The 21,368-nt window shown below is 34.3% G+C and overlaps 2 protein-coding genes across 2 annotated transcripts; one reads left to right on the forward strand and one right to left on the reverse strand.

The window, feature by feature from the left end:
• Nucleotides 1-4,254: 4,254 nt before the first annotated feature.
• Nucleotides 4,255-5,070, forward strand: LOC149009146 (NDR1/HIN1-like protein 13). The gene has a single exon (XM_089160966.1). It carries the CDS (start codon nucleotides 4,255-4,257, stop codon nucleotides 5,068-5,070), a length of 816 nt encoding a protein of 271 aa, XP_089017092.1.
• An 11,239-nt stretch (nucleotides 5,071-16,309) lies between these two features.
• LOC149009147 (putative trehalose-phosphate phosphatase 6) lies at nucleotides 16,310-19,087 on the reverse strand. The gene is made up of 11 exons (XM_089161264.1): nucleotides 18,852-19,087; nucleotides 18,307-18,734; nucleotides 18,135-18,206; nucleotides 17,927-18,019; nucleotides 17,785-17,841; nucleotides 17,589-17,690; nucleotides 17,421-17,498; nucleotides 17,163-17,232; nucleotides 16,835-16,905; nucleotides 16,614-16,706; nucleotides 16,310-16,516 (listed from the first exon to the last, which is right to left on the reverse strand). The coding sequence occupies exons 2-11, from the start codon at nucleotides 18,709-18,711 to the stop codon at nucleotides 16,445-16,447; spliced, it is 1,113 nt and encodes a 370-aa protein (XP_089017390.1). The 5' UTR covers nucleotides 18,712-18,734; nucleotides 18,852-19,087; the 3' UTR covers nucleotides 16,310-16,444.
• Nucleotides 19,088-21,368: the final 2,281 nt, after the last annotated feature.

The following is a 21,368-nucleotide window of genomic DNA, read 5'->3' on the forward strand; positions in this document are numbered from 1 at the left end:
CATCTGCTAGCAACTCCCAACCATATCCAATCTTCTCTCCCTTTCCATTGCACCCATGGCTAAAGAGTAGAAAATCAAATCAACGGTCTCTCCATTACAGATTTTTAACACCTAGTTTCCACCACTGAATCAACTTCCTTGAACATGTAATGGGAGAAGAACCAGTTATACTGTCTGGAAATTCCCATTCGAGACAGATCCTAGGAGTATTTTTTTTGTTGCTGTTGTTGGAAGCAGGGTAGGTTGGCCATCCTTTAAGATTTTTAATTATGGATAAATTGAACACCTTATAACCCAAAATTATAGAGTTGAACATGTAACCGAAAGTGATCTAAAGTTAGAAGTAAGAGAAGAATCAATATATTAGAACTGTTTTTCAATGCTTGTTCAATGGGAGGTTGGTAAACTGTAGGGCTTATATGAAGGGGATAGAAAGCCATAATCAGAGAAAGCATCACAAAACAGAACACTTGATTCTGCAGTCAGTGGGCTGTGTGTTCTAATCTTTTCCTTGGATTGCCTACACGTATAATTTTCACATAATGTTTTGTTTGGAACATAGACCCTAGCCACCATAAACTCAATTTTTTTTCTTAAAAAAGAGAGTAGAGATTGATTAAAGCAACAATGCCATAATGAAAGCAGGTGGTAATGCAATTGAAAGCATGTGAGGATGGCCCTCTTTCCACTACACTTTGTGGCTTAGAGGGTCTCTTAACTTTGTTTTGGGACTTTCCATATGAAAATGGTCTATTCAGTACTCAATTCATGAATTTGATCAGATGAAGAGAATAGTTTTTTCTTCATTCTGCTTTCATACTCCCTTTCATGAAAAATCCTATGGCCTTTACATTAATATATAATGTTGTAAGCTATGAAAACCTACTGAGCAAAACCATAGAACTGCAAAGTCATATTTTACTGACTTAGATCAGTACCATTTAGTTGATGTCTGTCCTTACATCCATGGTTTATAGTCAAGCAAAACATTCTTTTCTGTATCCAGTTAATGTTGTTCACAATAACATTAAGGAAGACAAAAACCCTTAAAGGTTCTGATATATTAGAAGGCCTACTTGTTTTTGTTTTTACTTTAAGAAAAGCTTAATTGAAAGGCATGCGAAAGTGTGGACCTAGCAGGAATAATCCTAAAGTTATCAATAAAGAATCTGGAAAGGTACATCTCATTATGGGTTGAGCTGTTTTTAAGTGCTGTCTCATATAAGTAGAAGAGGGAAGAGGATTTAAACTCCCTTGTTTTACTCTAAATCCATGACATTTGCTCTTTACTGTTCCTTGATTCCTAACTTATATCATACTATCTGAAAACTGAAGCAGCTCAAAAGAATTTGACATTCTAAGAAGGTTTATCAGGAAAATGGTTCAGTTTGATATACATCCTTACCTTACTGTACAGACTAATTAAATCAAGCAAAGCTTCCCCAAAAAGTTAAGTGATAAAAATACTCATGATGAGTTCTTTTGGATGGAACCAGAATGTGAAGTCATCTTTGCAGTTTAAAGAGTTTGAATATATGTTTCAGATACAATTGAAGAGATGATTAACCTGGTTCTTTTATTTGCTTCTCTTTTCCATGTTGATCACATATGTGGTGCCCATGACAACGAAAAGTGAGTGAAATCAATCCTTCTAGAACAAACCATTCTCACAAGAATGGCAAAGGCTACCTAAATTGCCCTAGTCTCTATTTAAATATCATAAAACAATGAAGAGAGTTGCAAACTGCAAGTTCAACCAAATCAAGTCTAGAGTAAAGATGACGAGTACATGATCTTCATATGCCTAGACTATCGATCTGAATGGTATTTACGAAGACGTCTTTTAGAGATTAATCTCCACACAAGAATAACTCTTTTTTGTTCTTTACGAGTAAGAACATTCTAATTGTCACACCCCACCTAACGGTATCGGATTTGCCCCGACAACCCTCTTGGCACAATCTAGTCGAGATCATCGATGGAAAAAATATATATTAATCCAAACCACCACAAAAGAACTAGCATAAGAATACTTACTCTCTAGTAAGGTGAAATTAAATAGTTTAAAAGAGTAGTTAGACTTACCTTCACTTAGAATCTAAAAGTCAAAGAAAACTAGAAAATTTCTTTGTGAAAAGAGGCTCTCTTCCACCAACCACATGTTATTGACTCTTCTCAGTCCATGGCAGCCTTCAGGAATAAAATAATATAAAATTAGGTCACAGAAGGCTTTAAATAGAATGTCGGAGGACAAATCAAGCATTTTCTGCTGAATTTTCCAAGCAACCGCCCCTAGTACCGTTCAGTACTTGGGAGTTTTGCTTTTTGGTTGATCCTAGCTTTGTTACAACCTTAACCAATATGCAGAGGGCTCTTACTTCGTTTGTGGATATCTTCCAATTCGACCTTTCTCGTGCTAGATATTCATCTATCCAATCCATTCGAATTTTTGTTGGATCTTCTTGTGGTTCCCAATCAGGCAGGCTCTTCATCAACACAATCCAGATCTATGGGCTATGGCCCACAACTTTTTCTGAACTAGAACCTTAAGTATTTAGAGCTGCAATTCGAGTTTTGAGTTAGGAATATGGGGTTATTATACTAAGAACCCACTAAGTCTAAAATGCACTCTACTAAAAGAAGCCAAGTGAAGAAATCAACAACTAAAGAGAAAAGAAGATGAGATTCAAAAGAGGAATCTATCATTTCACTGAGATGATTGAGGATCTTATTTTAATAATTCAATAAATTTAATTACATGAATGATGCCCTAGCCTATGAGTTGTAAATGATGGTCCCCCCCCCTCTTCACTCCACCAGCTGAAATCTAATAGATGCAGCTGAGAGCTTCAAATTTTATATTGAATTGGCACAAGCAAGGACAATGATCCTACTGATCCTATTTCTTCTGAAAGCAACCTTTGGACCCCAATATTGGAACCTTTCAATGATCTCCTATGATTTGTTATCAATAATTCTACGGCTTTAAGTTAAACTAAATTGTACTAGAATTTAATGGTGGTTGCGTCTAGGTGACGTTGGTTGAGATGATACTATTATGATTAGTAACCAAATGGTGAAGCATGAATTCATCATTGAAAATTATCCATAATTCAGAGGTAAAAAGAACCTATGATTATATTTTGATATATAAATGAAAACCATTGATGTGCAAGAGTAATTTTCAGATAGTAATCTAGAAGAGAATTTCGTGGCTTTTGAGCTATCCATGGGCTTCCATGGCACCTTCTTGTTTTGGTTTTGGGCTTAAAATTAACCTAAACATGAGTTAGAGAGTGTCGAAAATTGGAGACCAAATCACCTTCCCGTCGGCTCACAACCCTAATATTTTTTTACCACATATATTGTGTGGGGCCTATGTCTGAATGTGATAAGATATTAATATAGAGAATGGGTCGACCCCAAGTGAGTCAGACATGGATGGTGAAAAAGGGCTTGACAAGGAGGTGATCTAGACTTTGAACATTGCATCCTATCTATGGACAATCTTTTAACCCCCTTGTCTACTTTGTTCAGGAGGTTCAAATTTCAAACCAAATGTTTGTATCTTAAGCTTTGGATCTCTGATCTCTTCTACAAATGGTTATAAAAACCCATCAAAATTAAGTTCAATTTTAAGCTCATGAGAAGGTGAGAAGATTTAGATTCAAGTTCTAACCGTGGAGAGCTGTCCTCATGAATCAGTTTTGAGCGAGTACCAAACTTGTATCATGAACAGCAAAGCGATGAGAGCAAATGCAACCAACATTGTTAAATCAACAATTGAAGCCAACATGACATAGCTGTTTTATAGGTGGACTACTTGCCCAGCAAAAAGGATGAGTGATATCCTTTACCAGGTAATTAATTAAGCTTCAAGAAAAATGCCCAAATATGCTTATCCTATGGCTATGAATCAATCTTTCTGATTTAGAGACATTGTTAATATGAGATCGTTGACTATTGACCAAGTAAAATGATCCAAGAATAGCATCAATGGTTGGATTGTGTGTGTTTTGGCTGTCTTGACTCATAATCGCGAGTTGTTCCTCTCTTTCTCTCTTCCTTCCCTTCCAATCCAACAACACTACTCCATCCTTTCAATCTCTCTTTCTCTTTCTCTCTCTTTCATGCCAAAAATTAGTCTATGCCAAGCCTTTCTCTCATGCTAACAAGTAACAGCCACCCATATTCTCCTCCACCTCTGCACCCTTCTTTCTTCCTTTAGCCTGCAACTCCGCTCCCCATCATCCCATGGAGGAGCGGGCCTCACCTGCCATTGATTCTAAACAAGCTCCAAATAAAACTTCTCCGGCTTCTCCACCTCCTCCTCCTCCTCCTCCTCCTCCTCCTCCCCCTCCTCCTCCTCTTCCTTCAGTTTCAGGTCATGGAGTCCATCATGATGCTCAAGAAGCATTTCGTTCGGGAACATATGTTGTTCAGGTACCCAAAGACCAAATCTACCGAGTTCCAACCCAAGAACATGCTGATTATTATGAACGCCATCAAAGAAGCACAACACCCAAACCAAAGAGATCCATGTTTTCCTGCATTTGCTTCCCCATTTTCGCCCTCGTCCTCCTCCTGATTGTGTTCCTCGTCATTGTAGGTCTCTCCTACCTCATTCTCAAGCCCAAGAGCGTCACTTTCTCCGTCCAAAACATCACCGTTAGTTCTCACAAGCCGGAGTATCATCTCATCCTTAAAGCTGTTAACCCTAATGAGAGAATCGGTGCTCACTGCATGAAAGGAGGTCATGCTTCTCTTTCTTTCAAGAACCATAAATTCTCCACCGGAACACCTCCAGCATTCTCCATAAACGCTAAGTCTTCAAAGCAGGTGCGGTTGCTGCTTTCCAAGACGACTGATAATTTACCTTCGGAGTTACATAAGAGCAAGAAAGCAAAAGAGCTCTCCCTGTTGATAAAAATTCCATTGAAGATGGAGATCCTTTTTTTGAGTACATGGACCATGAATATGGCTATAACATGTGATCTGATGGTGAACACATTGGCGAAAAGCACACGGGTTTCTTCTCAGAAATGTAATACCAAGGTCCAAATCGTCTGAAACAGAAGGAAAATGTGTCTGGTGGTGGATCATGACATGCATGTTGTGCTTGTCGTTGAAGATGGAGGAGGTACCAATACATCCCGTAAAAAAAAAAAAAGATTTTTTTCTTCTTCTTTTCTTTTATTGCTTCTTCTTCTTCTTAGTCTCCAATTTCAATTGCTATTCTATACGAGAGGTCCGGCAAATTCAAAGACATTGTGATTTCTGATTTTTTCCATTTTCTTCTTCTTCTTCAATTTCTTTTCAGAGTCAGATATCTTAATATTATTTGTATGTCTTAAAATGGGCATAGAACCGCCTCTGAAATTAATTTTTTTTTTTTCTGGCATTTTTGGTTTTCATCTAATTTTCCCTTCGAGGTGGAGTAGAACTTAGTTTTTAAAAATTTTCTTTTTCAATACTGTATAGTTCCTTTATCCAATATAAACTGTAAATTGTTCCACATTGTTTTTCTCTATTGTGGTTTCAGATAAACCACCATTGCAATCTCTTGGTTACTTTTCTTCTATTTGATAAATGTCGTAGTTGTTAGATAACTTCTAATAAGTGTCCTAGCTAGAACCCATGAGTGAGAGGTTTTCTTTTCAACATGGATGAAAGAAAATTAATCCAAATTTATTTTCACTTTCCTCCAACTTAAGCTAATTCATATTAATGCACATAGTCCTCTAGGGAATCACTATTGTAACCAAGCATGATGATGACGACAAATTTTTTATTTTCTAATATTTAATTTTACGAGCAGAGTCAAGATTTAACATTGAAGGAGGCTAGGTACTAATATTTTAGGAAAATTGGATAATTGGAGGTGGGAGCAAGTGCTATGTATCACATATTGAAAGAGGATCAAAAGAACATTTCCAAAAACTCAGGAAGGATTTTTTTTTTTTTTTGGGAACTGAGGTTCATCCGGGCTAGCTTGCGCTCACCACAATCTACTTCTTTGGGGGGAGCTTTATATTGATGCCGCCGAGTGTGTGCGAACCCAAGACCTCCCCTAGGGAAGTTGGGTCTTTAACCGCTTTAACATGCCACCTTTGGCAAATTTCAAAAAATTGTGTGTGTGGGGGGGGGGGGGCATGGCTCCCTAGCCCCAAGCGTCTATTTAAGTTCTACACCATACATCTACTCAAGCTGCACCCTCTTTGTTTCTTCAACAATCCAAACACTGGTGCCGGAGTTACAAAACCTTGAAAGTCAAGGTGTGGTCTGTGTGGATATGTATTAGTTGTTTTTTTTTTTTTTTTGGTATCTGAAGTTCATCCGGGCCAGCATTCGCACAACTCGATACTTAAGCAAAAAATCTTTTCCATACATACCAAAATTTGAGCCCATGAAATCATATCTGAAGCCCATTTCATGAAAAGCCCTCTATCACGCTAATTGGAGGGCTAACGTGTCATGATAAGGTGGAGGGTTAATGTTTCGTGGCTTTGAAATCGTATGACACGAGAATCATACCATATGATTCATAAAGAAATATATTATTTACATAAAAGTCTTGGATTTTCCATATGGGTTTCAAGCTAAGCCATCAACCTAACCTCACCTGGGCTTTTGACTTTCAGCCCAGGCCCAACTCTAATCCTGGGCTTTAAGGAAAACGAGACCAACCTGGTCTTTTCTTCTGGGTTGGGAGCTCCAGCATGTTCTGCATGGTAAGACTAAAAAAATATGGTTCCTTAATAAGGCTTTAAAAACCCATTAAAAAAATATGGTTCCTTAGAAAAAAGACGGTAATAAAAGGATTTGCATGATTGAATTTTGCATAAATTTAAACATGGGACAAATAATATACTATGAACTTATTGGTCACAAATTTTGTAATAAATTAGATATATTTACATATTAAAGTTTTTTTTTTTAAAGAAGATTAAACAACCTTTCCACGTGGCAAAAAGCTATGGTAATTAAAGAAGTCCTTTTGTCTTATGCAAATAGATGTGCTGCGCTTTTTAATTACTTTGTTTTCCATCATCTCATTGTTAATGGCTTTGGTACATTTTCTTTTAGTTGAAGTGGGTTGGTACTTTATAACAGGCTGCTTTCTTTTTGTGTGTGCTTCTCACTTCTCAGGGTTTGATGATCAATGGTACTTAAAACTTAAAAGGATCATTAGCTTTTTTCCCTCCCTTTTTTTTTTTTTAAATATTTTATAATATATATAAAAAGCCCTTTTATTTATTTATTTTGTTTTTTGGCTTTTGTGCTTCAAACAGAGTTCCCATCAGGGGTAGAGAGATCAGATATTTGTTCTCACAACCAAATACCCTCTTCTGTACTTGTCTTCTATACCAATATATACTAATTGTATTGTGAATTGTGATAGCTAGGGTTAGTTAATTTGTTCTGATGCTGCACTTGGAACAAGTTTTCCATCCAATTTCCCATTTTTGTGAGTCTGCAGTGACAGATAACTTGCTGTTCAGAAAACCTTGTTAATGGCTTTTTATGTCCATGAGGCGTTTTTTGTGTTGGACAACTGGGCATCTCATCTCACCTGTTTTTTACTGTTAACCCAGAAAAGTTGAGAAGCAGGAGTTGCTAAGAGAATAGTTTAAGTTATGTAAGAGACATTAGTATAGCAATGAAGTAGAGACCCCACCAACTAAAATGATCAATCCTTAGTAGGAGGAAAATTTAGAATTGATGCCGTTGCATCCTCCACTTACCATGTTAAGGAAATGATTTAAATGATAACTAGTGTCTTCCTTTTTCTTCTTTCTTCCAACACTTTCGTCTAAAAGAAAAAGCTTCAACATCATGTGTTTATGCCTTTGAGTTTGTGATATTCGGAGCTTTCAACTTGAGTGCAAAGGTAACAAATGTCTCACAGAATATCTGAAAACAACTACAAACTTAAAATCAAATCTCAAGAAAGAGATTCACAAGGCATAGCCAACACTCTAAGTGGCAAGCCAAACCAAATGTCCATTAATGCTATCTAAGCTTTTAAAAACCCTTCAAATTTGACAAGAAGACCACTTTGGATGCTTTTTTCCATCTAACAGAACCCCAAATGAGGATTCTAGCTAGCTTGGAGAAGAATGGTTTCTGCATGTGAAATTGATGATACATGAAGTTATTAATTCTGTGAAAAAGAATAAAAAATATAAGGTAGGGAAAAAGTGGCCCTTAGTTATGTCCAAACCGTGTGCAAGAAGAGATGGAACATGTTTAAATAATGATAGTGTTGAGCTGAGGAGACTTGATTAATCCTTACTGGAAGAAAGTTGAGAAATTTTGAGTTATGAACCCAGCTAAGAGGACAAGATTGAAGATTAGACTAGTGAATCTTTAAGAAAAGAAGAGAGTTTGGTATTCTTGAGCATCAGCAACAATCAGAGAGATTTATGGGGAGAAACTACCAAAGTGGGGATATTTTTTGTGTACTACTAGTTGGTCCCTGTCTATATCAATGTCAATATTATATATGTCATGGTATCAAATCATAAATATTCTTTCCCTCTCATTTACAATTAGAATGAGTTGTTCCTCTCTCTCTCTCTCTCTCTCTCCCTCACACACACACACATACACTGATACACACACTCTCTCTCACACTTTCAGAGCCACACCTAATAGTGAACGAACAAGAATGTCACAGTCAGTGATAATTCCAATACCATTAGCTTTGAAAGTCTCCATCACTGACGTGAATGATCGATCTGATTTATGATTGTCTGGTTCTGTGGTTTTCCAAACCTATGGTTGCTGACAAATCCTCCTCTACAGAAGCTGCTGACATTAATTCCTCACAGGTTGATAGCTACACAGTGGCACTAGTAGTAGCAGTACTGTCTAATCTCTGATGAAGGCGCTCATGAGCCTTTTGGATTGCAAGGTAGTGCAAGTGTGCTTGTTCAAACCACATCAATAAAAGTGATAAAATCTCTATAGTTGTTTTAATTATGGCTTTCACTATTAGTACTCTTGGTGCTTCAATGAGATTTTCTCTTCCCCCAATCGCCAATATTAGTGGCATTGTCAATCATGTATTCGATAGCCTCAATAATCTGGCGAGAAGTGAGATAGAGAGAGAATTAAAGAGACTGCATTTTTAATTTTGTAAATACTGATCATTCAAATGATATGAGTTCCATGAGATTTTTAGAATAATGTGATCTACCAATAATTTAAATTAATGAAACATGTAAAAGGCAACAAGGACCTTTCTAGTTAATTTTCACCCATATATTGACATTTTTCTTGGAGTGATTTTGGCTTATTAAAAATTGAGAAACTATTGAATAAATGAAATGTCAATTTAAGTAAAATAATATGGGAACTGTTATAAAATTGATAAGATATATTAAAGACAAGGAAAAAAATTAGAACAGATGAATTGAACTCTCTTCATTGAATTATGTGTATTATCTATTTATTGTAGAAGTAACATCTTTTCTGATATTAAAATATCAGAGTCTAAAATGAAATACAATATTTATACTCTAAATATCAATTACTAGCTGACTTATTAATAACTTTACCATAAAAATCTAGTGAGACAAAACCTTGATGAAGAAAAAAATAGTACAATTAATATTTTACTCCCCTTGATGATACATCATTGAGTATTTTTTTCAGAGCCTTCAATTAATTTTATACTACCAATGAGTGTATAAACATTAGCTTTCCCATCATCAAATAAGAGAAATAGTTTGTTCTCTCTTGATATAGTATGCATCGCAGCGTATTAGGAAGTATCTATATTTTTCATCAGAGTGAAATAAAATAAATCAAGAGATATTTAAAAAATCAACATAAATAAATTAATAAAATTAAAAGAGAAAAAGAATTATATTTAAGATAAACAAACCAACATAACATCAATTTTATTATTATTTGAACCTTGATAACATAATCAAATTTTCAATTATTATCTTCAAATAAGTCTGTAGCATCTAAACATGTAATATTTGTGAGACTATCAAAATCTTATTTATATGCAAAATTTGTTTTAGTATTATTATTTTGGAAAATCAAATTCATTTTACATTATTTTTATTCCTTTAATTAAAGTTTAACAAGACTTAACAAAATATTGTAAAGTATAACAAATATGTGCCCAATGACATTTTATATAACATTGATGACAAATATTATCTTTACTCCTTAAAGAATTACATTAAAAATATTTATTATTATTTTTTTTATTATATTTATCATAATGACAATAATTATTTTGTCTTTTGTTTCATCCATATATATGGTTATGACTATGATTATAATTTTGTCTTAATTTATAGTTTCCATGAATTGTTACACTCACATCCAGGAATGAAGCAAAACTAGTAGGACGAGTTTCATGATTTTTCATTAATTATTTATTATTTTATTCAACCAAGATATTGCTATCCTAACAACACATTTGAAGTATGAAAAGTTAAAATTTTTTTTCCTTCTAATAAGTCTTCATCAGTAATATTTTCTTTATATAATTTCAATTGAAAACTAATTTTAGAAAACTGTAGAACCATACTTATTTATAGTTTTAAAATCTTGCAACTTCACGTGTTTCCAACTATATTTATAGGAAAAAACTAACCACCACTATATATAGTATATAAATTATTATGTTGAGGTTGATTGATAACAACCACAATTGTCAAGGTAACCCAATGTGTTACACGACCGCATAGACTACTATAAGTAATGTACCATTGTAATTTTATATGATTACACTTATAAACAATATAGATTTCATGTTAATAAAATACTGAATATTATGCTAATAAAATGTAATAAGAGAAAATCAATATATAATAAATAAAACATGAAATATAAATTATATGTTAAAATATAACAACTAATCGTTATCATGATACTTAAAGTAATTACCAAAACAAATGTTTAAAGGAAAAAAAATGTAAGAAAAGATAGTAGTAAACCCATTACTTGTTACAAAAAATAATAGAAATAATTGAAACATTGAATTATAGACCATATCTAATGAATTTTCTATTATCACATTGAAGATTCTTATTTTTTCATCTTACCACAAGAATAGAACTTCTAAACACATTATCAATAAAACTTTAATTCACTAATCAATTAACTAATTAGGGGAAGAAAAAAAAAAATTCATACATGCATTATAATATTCAATCTTTCAACATATATTGATAAAATTCTCAAAGATATGTTATTGTACTAATAAAACTTAAGGATCTAGCCAACGCAAAGCTGTTCTAGTGGTGAAACCAACACTTCTTAGTGAAGAGGTTGTGGGTTCAAATCTTGTTGAGTCATATTAATATCCCCATCCCTGGCTTAATAAAGCCCCTTTGTACAAAAAAAAAAAAAAAAAAAAAACACCCAAAGTCGCATTTTCTTTGCGGCGCATCGTGCTCCATGCAAGATGAATAAAAAAAAAAATTTATTGTTTACAGAAAGCAAACACATGAAATATATCATCTTTCTTCTCAAAACATTATTATTTTGGGCAAAGTCGTGTTGATAACTTATTATAGAATGGAAAAGATATATTAAAGACAATAAAAAAAAATTAGGACAAGATGAATGGACTCTCTTCATTAAATTGTATGTATTTTATATTTATAGTAAAAGTAGCATATTCTTTTATATAAACATATTAAAATCTAAAAAAAAGACAATTAATGATTTTTATATAGAATAAAATACTCTTGATATAGAATGATAGATTGTTATGATCTTCAATTAATATGAGAATATGGATAATCAAGATTGCATGCTGAGATTTTCATTTGAAAATTACATTTTTTAAGATTATCTCTTTAGAGGTGATAGATATCCACAATCAATATTATTTATAACATGAACAATTCTTCTGATTCTTTATTAAAATCAAATAGTTACATTACAAAAAGTGGACCCAAGTTCCATTGTGTAGTAGGCATAGCTTTCCCTCCTTATATTTTAGGTTGATTGATTAAATTATATTATTTCAAATAAATTATGATAATAAAAATTAAAAATAAGTCAAGAGAATACAACAACTATATAGGATGCCATAATGACCCCATAAGCGAAGTGTGAAAATATCATTGATGGAATATTTGGTCAATAATAAAAAATCTTGACGTTTGAAGGATTTGAAATAAATGATTCAGTCAAACTCTTAAGGAGTATAAATATTTGAGATCCTCTGCCCACATAATTATACATATTATGAAAAAGTTTGGATTGGACCATAAATTCTTATCACAAGTATCATTAAGGAATGTTTTGAAGCTTTTGGAGAACTTTTAGCCCTCATCAACTATATTACAAATCTCCACCTCTCCACATTTTTGAGTCCAAAGAACCTTCAAATCATGCAGGAAACTTCTGATCACAAGTTTTATTCTATCACCTTTCATTTATGCAATTAGTTGTTTTGAATGCACCACAAAGCATGGTGTAGAATTTTGATCACAGATACATAGATGGTTTATGATATAAAGAATAAAAATTATTCAATTTGATAACGTTGGACCATAAGACTATATAACATGCTTCAAAGATTGACCCATGGAATATCAATACGTACATCACCATTTTTGTGTTAACTTTTGTACTCAAAATTGAATTATATGCATGGATCTTCTTAATAACATTTAACAACTTGTATCGACTTTAATTTGATCGTCTATATATAGGGTAATGATTGTGTACTTTTAGAGGTGTTCACACACACAACTTGTTTACTTGACTCTATTATGCTCGAAAGTTTCTCAAAATCTTAGAGGACTAGAGTGTTCTTAAATAATTAAATGAAACAAATTTAAGGAGATCTAGGGAATTCAATAGTAATCTCAGTTTATAGTTGCAATTATAGGGTGTGTGTTTAATTAATTTGTTTTGTTAACCATTAGTTTTTCTTCACTACTAAACTGTACTATCTAGCTATATATATATATAGATAACTAGAGCATGCCTGGTGACTTTGATTTATTTAATTTTTGTTAGACTAGGTAGCCCAAGATTGACATTGGGCTTTGCCCTCCTGCTCAAACATGTACCTCTCTCCTCGGTCTAATCTCATCAATATTACATCATCACTTACGCTAATGTCAGAAACCCTTTTTTAATTTTTTAAAAAAGCTTATGAAGATCTGATTATTAATTAATCGAATGAAGCTTTCCCATTATTAATTTGTTCCCCATAACACTAGCATCTGGGTCACATGCTTGTACATGTGAAAGAGTTGAACACAACCTGGCCAATGATCAGGCACTGGTGAACACCACCATTAGTGATATTAATAGATTTATATATCACCATACATGCAATACTACTGAAAGAGTTATTAGTTAATTAATTAATTAATTAATTAATGCATAATTCCAAAGCAAACTAATAAGTTAATGCATGGTAATTAAGTGTGGTAGTACTGCCTCTATATATCAACCCGGCCTTTAATTTATATGGCCGGGACCAGCATTGAGTGACAACACGTAGGTACGTTTGTTTGGAGTCTAGCCAACCATATAGACATGGGTGTCTTAATTTATTATTACAAATGAAAGGAGGAGAATTAATTTGCATAAATCTGTGTCAATGCATGTGTTAATGCCACTCTCCAGTTTCCTTATTTTCAGGTTATAATGACTATATAAAACATAATATAATATGATCTTGAGTAATTGATTTGGGGAAGGAAGGATTTCTGAGAGATTATATAGCAAGAAAAAAAACATGGGTTCTCTGAAATTGTTCACATTTCACATGATGGGTTGGAAGAAATAATGAATTCGATCTGAATGGCTAATAATTGTTTGATTTGTTAGGTCTGGTTTGGTGGAAGCAAGAGGGATATAAGTGAGACCATCATATCTAAGTTAATTGCCTCGAAGAACTCCATTCTTTTTTTTTAATTAAAAAAAAAAGAAGTTTATAAGATTGAGAAACCTTTAAACAAGATCTGAATTAAGGTATATATATATCTTGTTTGAAACTGAATTGAAGTCATGATCAATGATCGATTTGAAGAATAGGGTTGTTAGTGCTTTTCCTGCAGTGAGCTGAGGGTGAGTTGTTATTGCCTTGGGAGAGTCAGAGTGTCCCCTCTTTTCCATATCCCTTCTCTCCTGATTCCTAGCTAGCAGCTATATATCATCAATAATTGAAGCTTACTCTTAACTTAGTTTATTTGAGTTTAGGCACCAATCATAATTTTCAATATTCTAGTGGACTCTCTCTTTACACGTCTGAAAAGAGCCAGCTGCTTAGAGTCTTCAAAGCTTAATTCAAAGCTTGGAAGCATGTTCATGTCTCTATTCAAGATCCATCCATCTGTGTTCCTCACATCAAACCCTCCCCACCGTGAGTGGAATCCAACTCCTCTTCAACCATAGATTCCTTCTATTAGTGGGTTTTCCCTTTCACGACCAACCCAAAAAGGCTATATCACTCCCCTTAATTCCTTCAAAGACTAAACAAAACAAGAAATCTAAAAAGAGAAGAAGACAAAAGTTAATTAAACTATATATATATATATATACATTTTCAATACCATTCATCTCTTAGCAACCCAATGGAACCATTTAATCCATCACTTTATGTGCAATGGCTGTGTCTCCACCGTTTTGGGGATAGTTTGGAGAAGAAAAAAAAGTCTATATAGTAGTTTTACTTCCATCTCTTCTTGTTTGTGGGGTTCTCAGAATCATCTTGGATCCAGCTTGTTGCAAGTATTTTTTCTTTGATCATCATCAAAAGCATAGCAGGCCAATTCAATCGGTGACCCATAAAATATATGTTCTATAAATTGATGTCTCTGGTCATGTTCTATAATGGTGCCAACTCATTCTAGATTATATCACCTGATCCATAATATTTAAACTTAAAACTTTTTTTAAAAAACCTTGTCTGAGAAAGAGGGAGAAGATCTATGGCATGTGTGGTAGGAGGAAACACAGGTAGCTAGGAGCTGGTGAGACAAAATGAAAACAATAGATAATAGATCTCAGATCTCTTTAAGCAATTTTCATAATTAACCAATGCTTCTGACATAATTCACCAGAGAGAACGAAAGAAAAATTAGTTTATTTGAAGGTGGTCAATGTTCAATGTTCTTCATCAATAGCTGATTTACATGTGAGAATCCGAATCAGGTGCCTTGTTTTATTCTTTCCACCGGTCTAAGTAATTCAAATTTTTGACCTTGATTGGATGACAAAAGATACCTTGATGTTGAGGCTTACCTGACACGAAGGCATCTAACAACTACTTCATTCCCTTCATGTTTGAAAAGTTTACAAGAAAGCTTAATATGTTCAAGCAAGTGTTCTTTCTAAATTTCCATTTCGGAACATGGATGAACTGGAGTTAGAAGGGTTGAACTGACAGAAACCAAAAGACCCTGATTGATTTCAATTGTGACTCCAACTTGAATTTCATGGAGGCCCTTACCTAACACAAGGTTGGAGAAACTTAAATAGTAATATACAGCAACATATGAAGCAGCATTCGATCATCACTGACCTCAAAACCTTGTCTCTATGTATATTGTGGAAGAGTTCACTTCTTGAATATGTGATCATATCAGAACTTATCCAAATGAATTATTTCCGCAACCAGAAATAAAATAGATGAGAACAACAAAAGGGAAGGGATCTTAATTTCTAACTGTATCACTGTCACTGATATGGATCATCTGCTATATTATCTACATTTCCTAAAGTGTGGTCATCTGTTTATAGCTGTGACGAGCAAATATGTTTCTTTCCCACCTGCATGCCTGCCTTGTAGCATGGGAAGAAATCATAAAATTTGGGAAAGGGAATGTATATATGATCAAATCCGATATATAGTGTAGCACTGAATTAAATGATTTTTGGCAAGAGAATCTTTTCTAGGCCTCATTTTTTCAAGATTCTTCCTTTTCAAGTATAGAACTTAGATAAATTCATCCTTTTTCTCTCTTCTCTCCCTCAAAAACTAGAACAAAATTGATCTGTAAAATGGGTTATTGAGATGATTAAGAAGATATCTATATACTGCGTCAGATTCGGCTCAATGAGATATTGAGTAGTCCATGCACGTACTAATCTTTTTTACTTGTATCATGTATAGTTTTTGTTGAGTTGCTGAATTTCAAGTTCATATCTCTATAACAAAAATGGATCCATGAAGAGGAGAGAAAGATTGCAAAATTTACTTTTTTTTCATTTAAAAAAGATTGCAAAATTTACATCATCATATCTTCCTTGTACATAAGAGTAGTTACAAGACTTACAATTAGTTCAAGCCTAGAAGGGGAAAAAAAAATTTCCTATTTCATTTTCCCCCATCTTTTCTTTTCTCTAAACAAAGAAAATACTTATTATTTACTCTTTGTCATCTACTCTTCATTCCATTCGGGGAAAATTGTTCTTCCAAGATACGAGAATGATCTTTTGGTCCTTATTTACATTTTTGATTTTCTCCTCGTGAGAGTTTTTTCCACTCTACTAAACGGAGCAAGAAGTCCATAACCTGAAAACAAAAAATAAATGATAAACTAAATTAATGCTTAGCTAAAAAAGAAGAAGAAACAACGAAACGTGTCAAAACTTGTAAATCAAGATTTTACCTCCGAAGGCTCTTGAAGAGAATAAGATGCACTTGTGTCTTTTGGACTTTTAGACACAAGTATGCCAAACCCTTGTCCTCTATCCTTCAAAACCTACATAAAAAAACATAAACAAAAACTCTCATTTTACTTTAAAGTAGGACGATGGTAAAATAAAAAATTCATTAGAAGGACATTTGCAATGACAAATCACTAGGAGAAAAAATAAATAAATCAAATACCTTGAATGCATCTTCATCGGTTTTATCATCGCCAATGTAAACCGGTAAAACATCTTTACAATTAGCAAATCCTGTAAAAATAGAACACAGTAATAATTTAATAAATATCTTATTTTAACTTTAAAAAGAGGGGGAAAATATTGGTATGGTCACAGAGGTGCTTTTCTTATTTATTTGTTATATTAATTTTTTTTTTTACCATAGTTTGGATCATATAAAACTTCAACAAGATAATAAACAAAAGGTAATCTTGTGACTTATGATGGAATGTGTGTCTTTTTGTTTTAATTAAGATAAAATTTTCCTTTGAAAAAGATAAACAACTTACCAAGTGACTCTAATAAAAACTCCAGTGCCTTCCCCTTGTCCCACTTAATGGTTGGACGGATCTCTAACACCTGTTTTAAGCAAGCACAAGCACCAAATGGTTAGATACCTTCTCTGATATAGTCAATCTCAACAGTAATGTATGTGCACACCTCCTCTCTCTCTCTACTATGTGGCGGCAGCATAACAAGACTTCTTCGTAGGAAACAAAGAGAGAGAGAGAAGAATCTGAAGACCAATTACTGAGTCCAAGTCTTACCTTCCTGCCTTGACTCAGTCGAAGCTTTGGGTAGTCTTTCAGAACTGACCAAACTATTTCAGCAACTGCACTCCATTTCTGAAAAGTCCAAGTCATACTTCAACTCAGAACTAAATATCTTTACAAGGGAAACAATCAAGGAAAATAAATTTTCACTTTGAATTCTACCTTCTCTTCCACACACCGAAAGTGGACAGATACACAGAACTTGTTGTTCTCAACTCTTGCTCCGGGTATGGACTTTGTTTTCTCCACCAATATTTTGTTAACCTGAAATCATTTCAACTTTAATCTTCAAAATCCTTCCTTTCTTAATTTACTCCTTCAATTTAATCATGTATGGAGAAGATCAAGGAAAACCCACCTCTTCAATCATGGGTAGAAATTCACTTGCAGGTTGGAAAAGAACTGGTTGCTTAGCCTGGCAGAATTTCAAATGGTTGAGAAAAGAGAAAACAAGGAATAGAGAAGTTAAAAGGGTAAACTGTACTTTCAGAGTAACTCACTTTCTTGTACTTGCGACCTTTGGCTGGACCTCTGATATCCATCCCATGGCTACCAGCATAGTAAAGCTCTGCTAATTTTACAAAGTTATACACCTATAAAGAGCAAAGAAAACAAATTTTAGATAAGAATGATCAGAAGAACAATAGACGAGCAGAACCCAGATACTGAAAATAAATTACAAGTTTCTGAGCAGAAAAAAAAATGCACCTTGTCCCTGCACCTTCCACTCACGATTGCAGTGGGAAAATATCTAGCCACGTTTCTAACTGCTGCCCTCATCTGCTTTCATAGAAAACATAAGAACAAATAAATCTCTAGAAGGAGACCAGAACTGTTGAGGTAAAAAAATAAATAAATAAACCAGAGGAGAAAAACGCACCGCATCAGACATGAAAGCTCTATCAGGGTCTTCTACGATCGGTGAAAGGGTACCATCGTAGTCAAGAAACATCACGATTTGCTTCCCCTTTGAAGCACTAATAATCTGTTCAAACATGTTCAAGGCCGACGGGTGATGAACCATCCAAGAACCCTGTTCTTCGTCAGCAGAAAGAGAAGGAGAGGATTTGATATGAGTTGGAGAAGAAGCACTCATTGAATCAACCCAAGCATTAATTCTGGGTCCAGTGCCTATTTCAAGCTTTGGAAGTAACTTCTTCTTTGAATTGATTGGTTTCTGCTCCGTAGTTGGAAACAGGGGCAGAGACGAGTTGGACACCGGCAACGTAATCGCCATGTTAATTGGAGAGTTTGCATCGCACATGACCACATTTTGCTTCGTCATCTCTGGTTTCTCACTGAAATGCACTAAAACAAACCCCAAATCGACAGTTTCAGTAAGCGCGAGAGAAACAGAGTCAATAGCTACTCGTTAGAAACCCAACAAGAATCATAAAAATAACCCTTAATTATATTTCTCTCTACCTGTGGTTCTGGTTATTATCGATCAAAACCGAAAAGGAAAGGAAACTAGGAAATCTGAAGGTAGTAATGAACAACGAACAAGGGAAGGACGCAACTGCTCTGCAGCTGCTGTGGGCTTGAAACCCAAAACCGAATGGTCAAACCTCACACGAAGGCTCAGAGAGAAGAGAGAGAGAAGCTAGAGAAGAAGACGGAGATAGACAGAGAGGGCGAGAGCAAAACTTAGTAAGCTTGGAGAGATGTCGATCGAGAGTGAGATACACAGCCGCGTGTAGTCAATTTATAGTTGTTTCTCAACACTACGGACCGAAAATTCCTTCCAGGCCTCTACGGTTGAGTCTTGCCTCTCTCTCTTTTCTCTCTCCCGTCGCTAAACTGGACCCCACAGTCCCGTATGTGGCCCCCGAAATCCTGAGGCTGAGGGTCCACATATGACTCCCTCTCCCTCCGTCTCCAGCAGTCTCGACAATGAATGAATCAACCTCGTTCCTGCCACGTGTAAAACAATTTCTTCATTGGTTGGTTATGTATCCAACGTGGCAAACATTCCTTGGATCTGCGTCTCACGTGGCTAAACTAATCTATTCCGGATTATTTTCTCAATAATGGGGTTTCTTAAGACGGTGTTAACTCAATAAACTGCTACTTAGTTGCTAAAAATGGCCGGAAGGGACTGGAGAGACAAGATTCTCTCCCTCCGTAAACTGGAGAGAGAATCAGAGAACTGAACTGCTCCCTTTTAAAGTTGTAAAGCCTCTCTAAAACAAGCAGCTCCTCAACCTAACCCGGAATTTCAAAACCAGCAGCGATTTTTCCCTCTTTCATCTCTTCATTCCGGGTTTTCGCCCAATGGATCTTAAAATTTATTTTAATTTTTTTCTCAGCCAAAAATAAAATGTTATTAATTTTCATTAAATATGTAGGTTAATTTCCAACCTCTCCTCGTGGACTTATAAAATGCCACATAAATGAATAGTGTGTATTTTTTTTAATTTTTTTTTAAATTTTTTTTAATTTTCTAATAAGAGAAGTTACCAGAACAAAAATGGTCGGTCTGGTTACACAAAAATGAAGAAAAAAATGGTGTTTTTTAAGGGAGGAGGTGGTCTTTAATTGTAAATGTCTCAGGTTTCCTTGCAAGAAATTACCAAGAAAGTAAGAACAGACATTCTAGAAGCAGGAGAAAAGGTTCTGTTAATTAACTTTTGTTTAATGAAACTTAAATTAACAAGTGTCTGGCCTGTAAGGTGTCCTTGGATCATGTATGCCTAGAACCAACCATTTAGAGATTCCAAATCATGAGTACCTGTGAGCTGAAATGTCAGATAAATGTACCTATCTATCTGGGTTCTTCTCTCTTATCCCTCTCATGATGAGAGCACTTGTGAGTTTTGGCAAAAAAAAAAAACTGTGAGATAAATGTGACCTAATTCAAAGAGTTAATTGTAAAATTTTAACCAACCAGCAGGGCAAGGGTGGGGTCCAATTTGATATGGGCCCACATATATTAATACAACTTGATGAAAGGTGTGGAATATGGATGCTCAATATCATATTGTTCTAAATATATTATATTGAATGGTCCAAGACTAAAACTTTACTCACAGTAGATAATGATATATAACTGTTTAGTATCTTTTCAGGGGTTCTTAACATACATACAAACACACAAAAAATATTAAAGAAATTGAAAATGGACCATATGGTATTTATAAATTATATATAATTAGAAGTTGATTTTTTGGAAAATATATATTTTTAGTTGAGGCAGCTGGATTAAATATTTTTAATTGGTAGAGTCATTAATTAGGCATGGAACAAGTTGATGAAGCTAGTTTTCTTGCATTTGAAAATGACTAAAATCTAATGTTACACTCTGAATTTTGGTGTTCTACTTTTTCTCATGCTATATTATTAAAAAAACTGTTCAACTAAGAAAATTTTGAAAATTTAACGACATTTGTAAGAGCTCAGTTGGATGCGTGGGGTATCCATACTCTATATTTTGTGTGATTGGGATTCGAGGTTCATATGAATTGGCAATGTAATGGATGTTTTTCATGTTCAATAATCTACGTCAACTAGCTGATTCTAGCTTGATGAAGTTAGTTCAATATTTGAGTTTCGGCTGAGATCAATTGACTTGAAGAGAGAGTTCTTGGTTTGGTACACTTAACACCACGGAATTCTTCTACGCATCAATTTAATGTTGAAGTATATTGTTTGGTAAAGATGTTATTCGCCGACTTCGCCACCCTAGAATATAATTTTCTTCTATTGTAAGCTTTTTTTGGGCAGTTTTGAGGTGGAGTTTCGGTTGGAGAGAGCAGGAGAAAGAGGGAAGAATATTTGACTACTAGTTATTCCATTCTTGTAAGGGCTTGTCAAAGATTCTTATATCTTAGAGTAATCAATTAAGCAAGTATTTTGCACGTTTAGTTTTTAACAACTTTTTGAAAAAGTATCTTAGGTGAAGTTTCCATGCATGTTTGGAATAATAATAATAATAATAAAGAA

This window comes from Hakea prostrata, chromosome 7, assembly GCF_041222555.1.
Source record: "Hakea prostrata isolate BN-2017 chromosome 7, UWA_Hpros_2, whole genome shotgun sequence".
NCBI lineage: Eukaryota > Viridiplantae > Streptophyta > Magnoliopsida > Proteales > Proteaceae > Hakea > Hakea prostrata.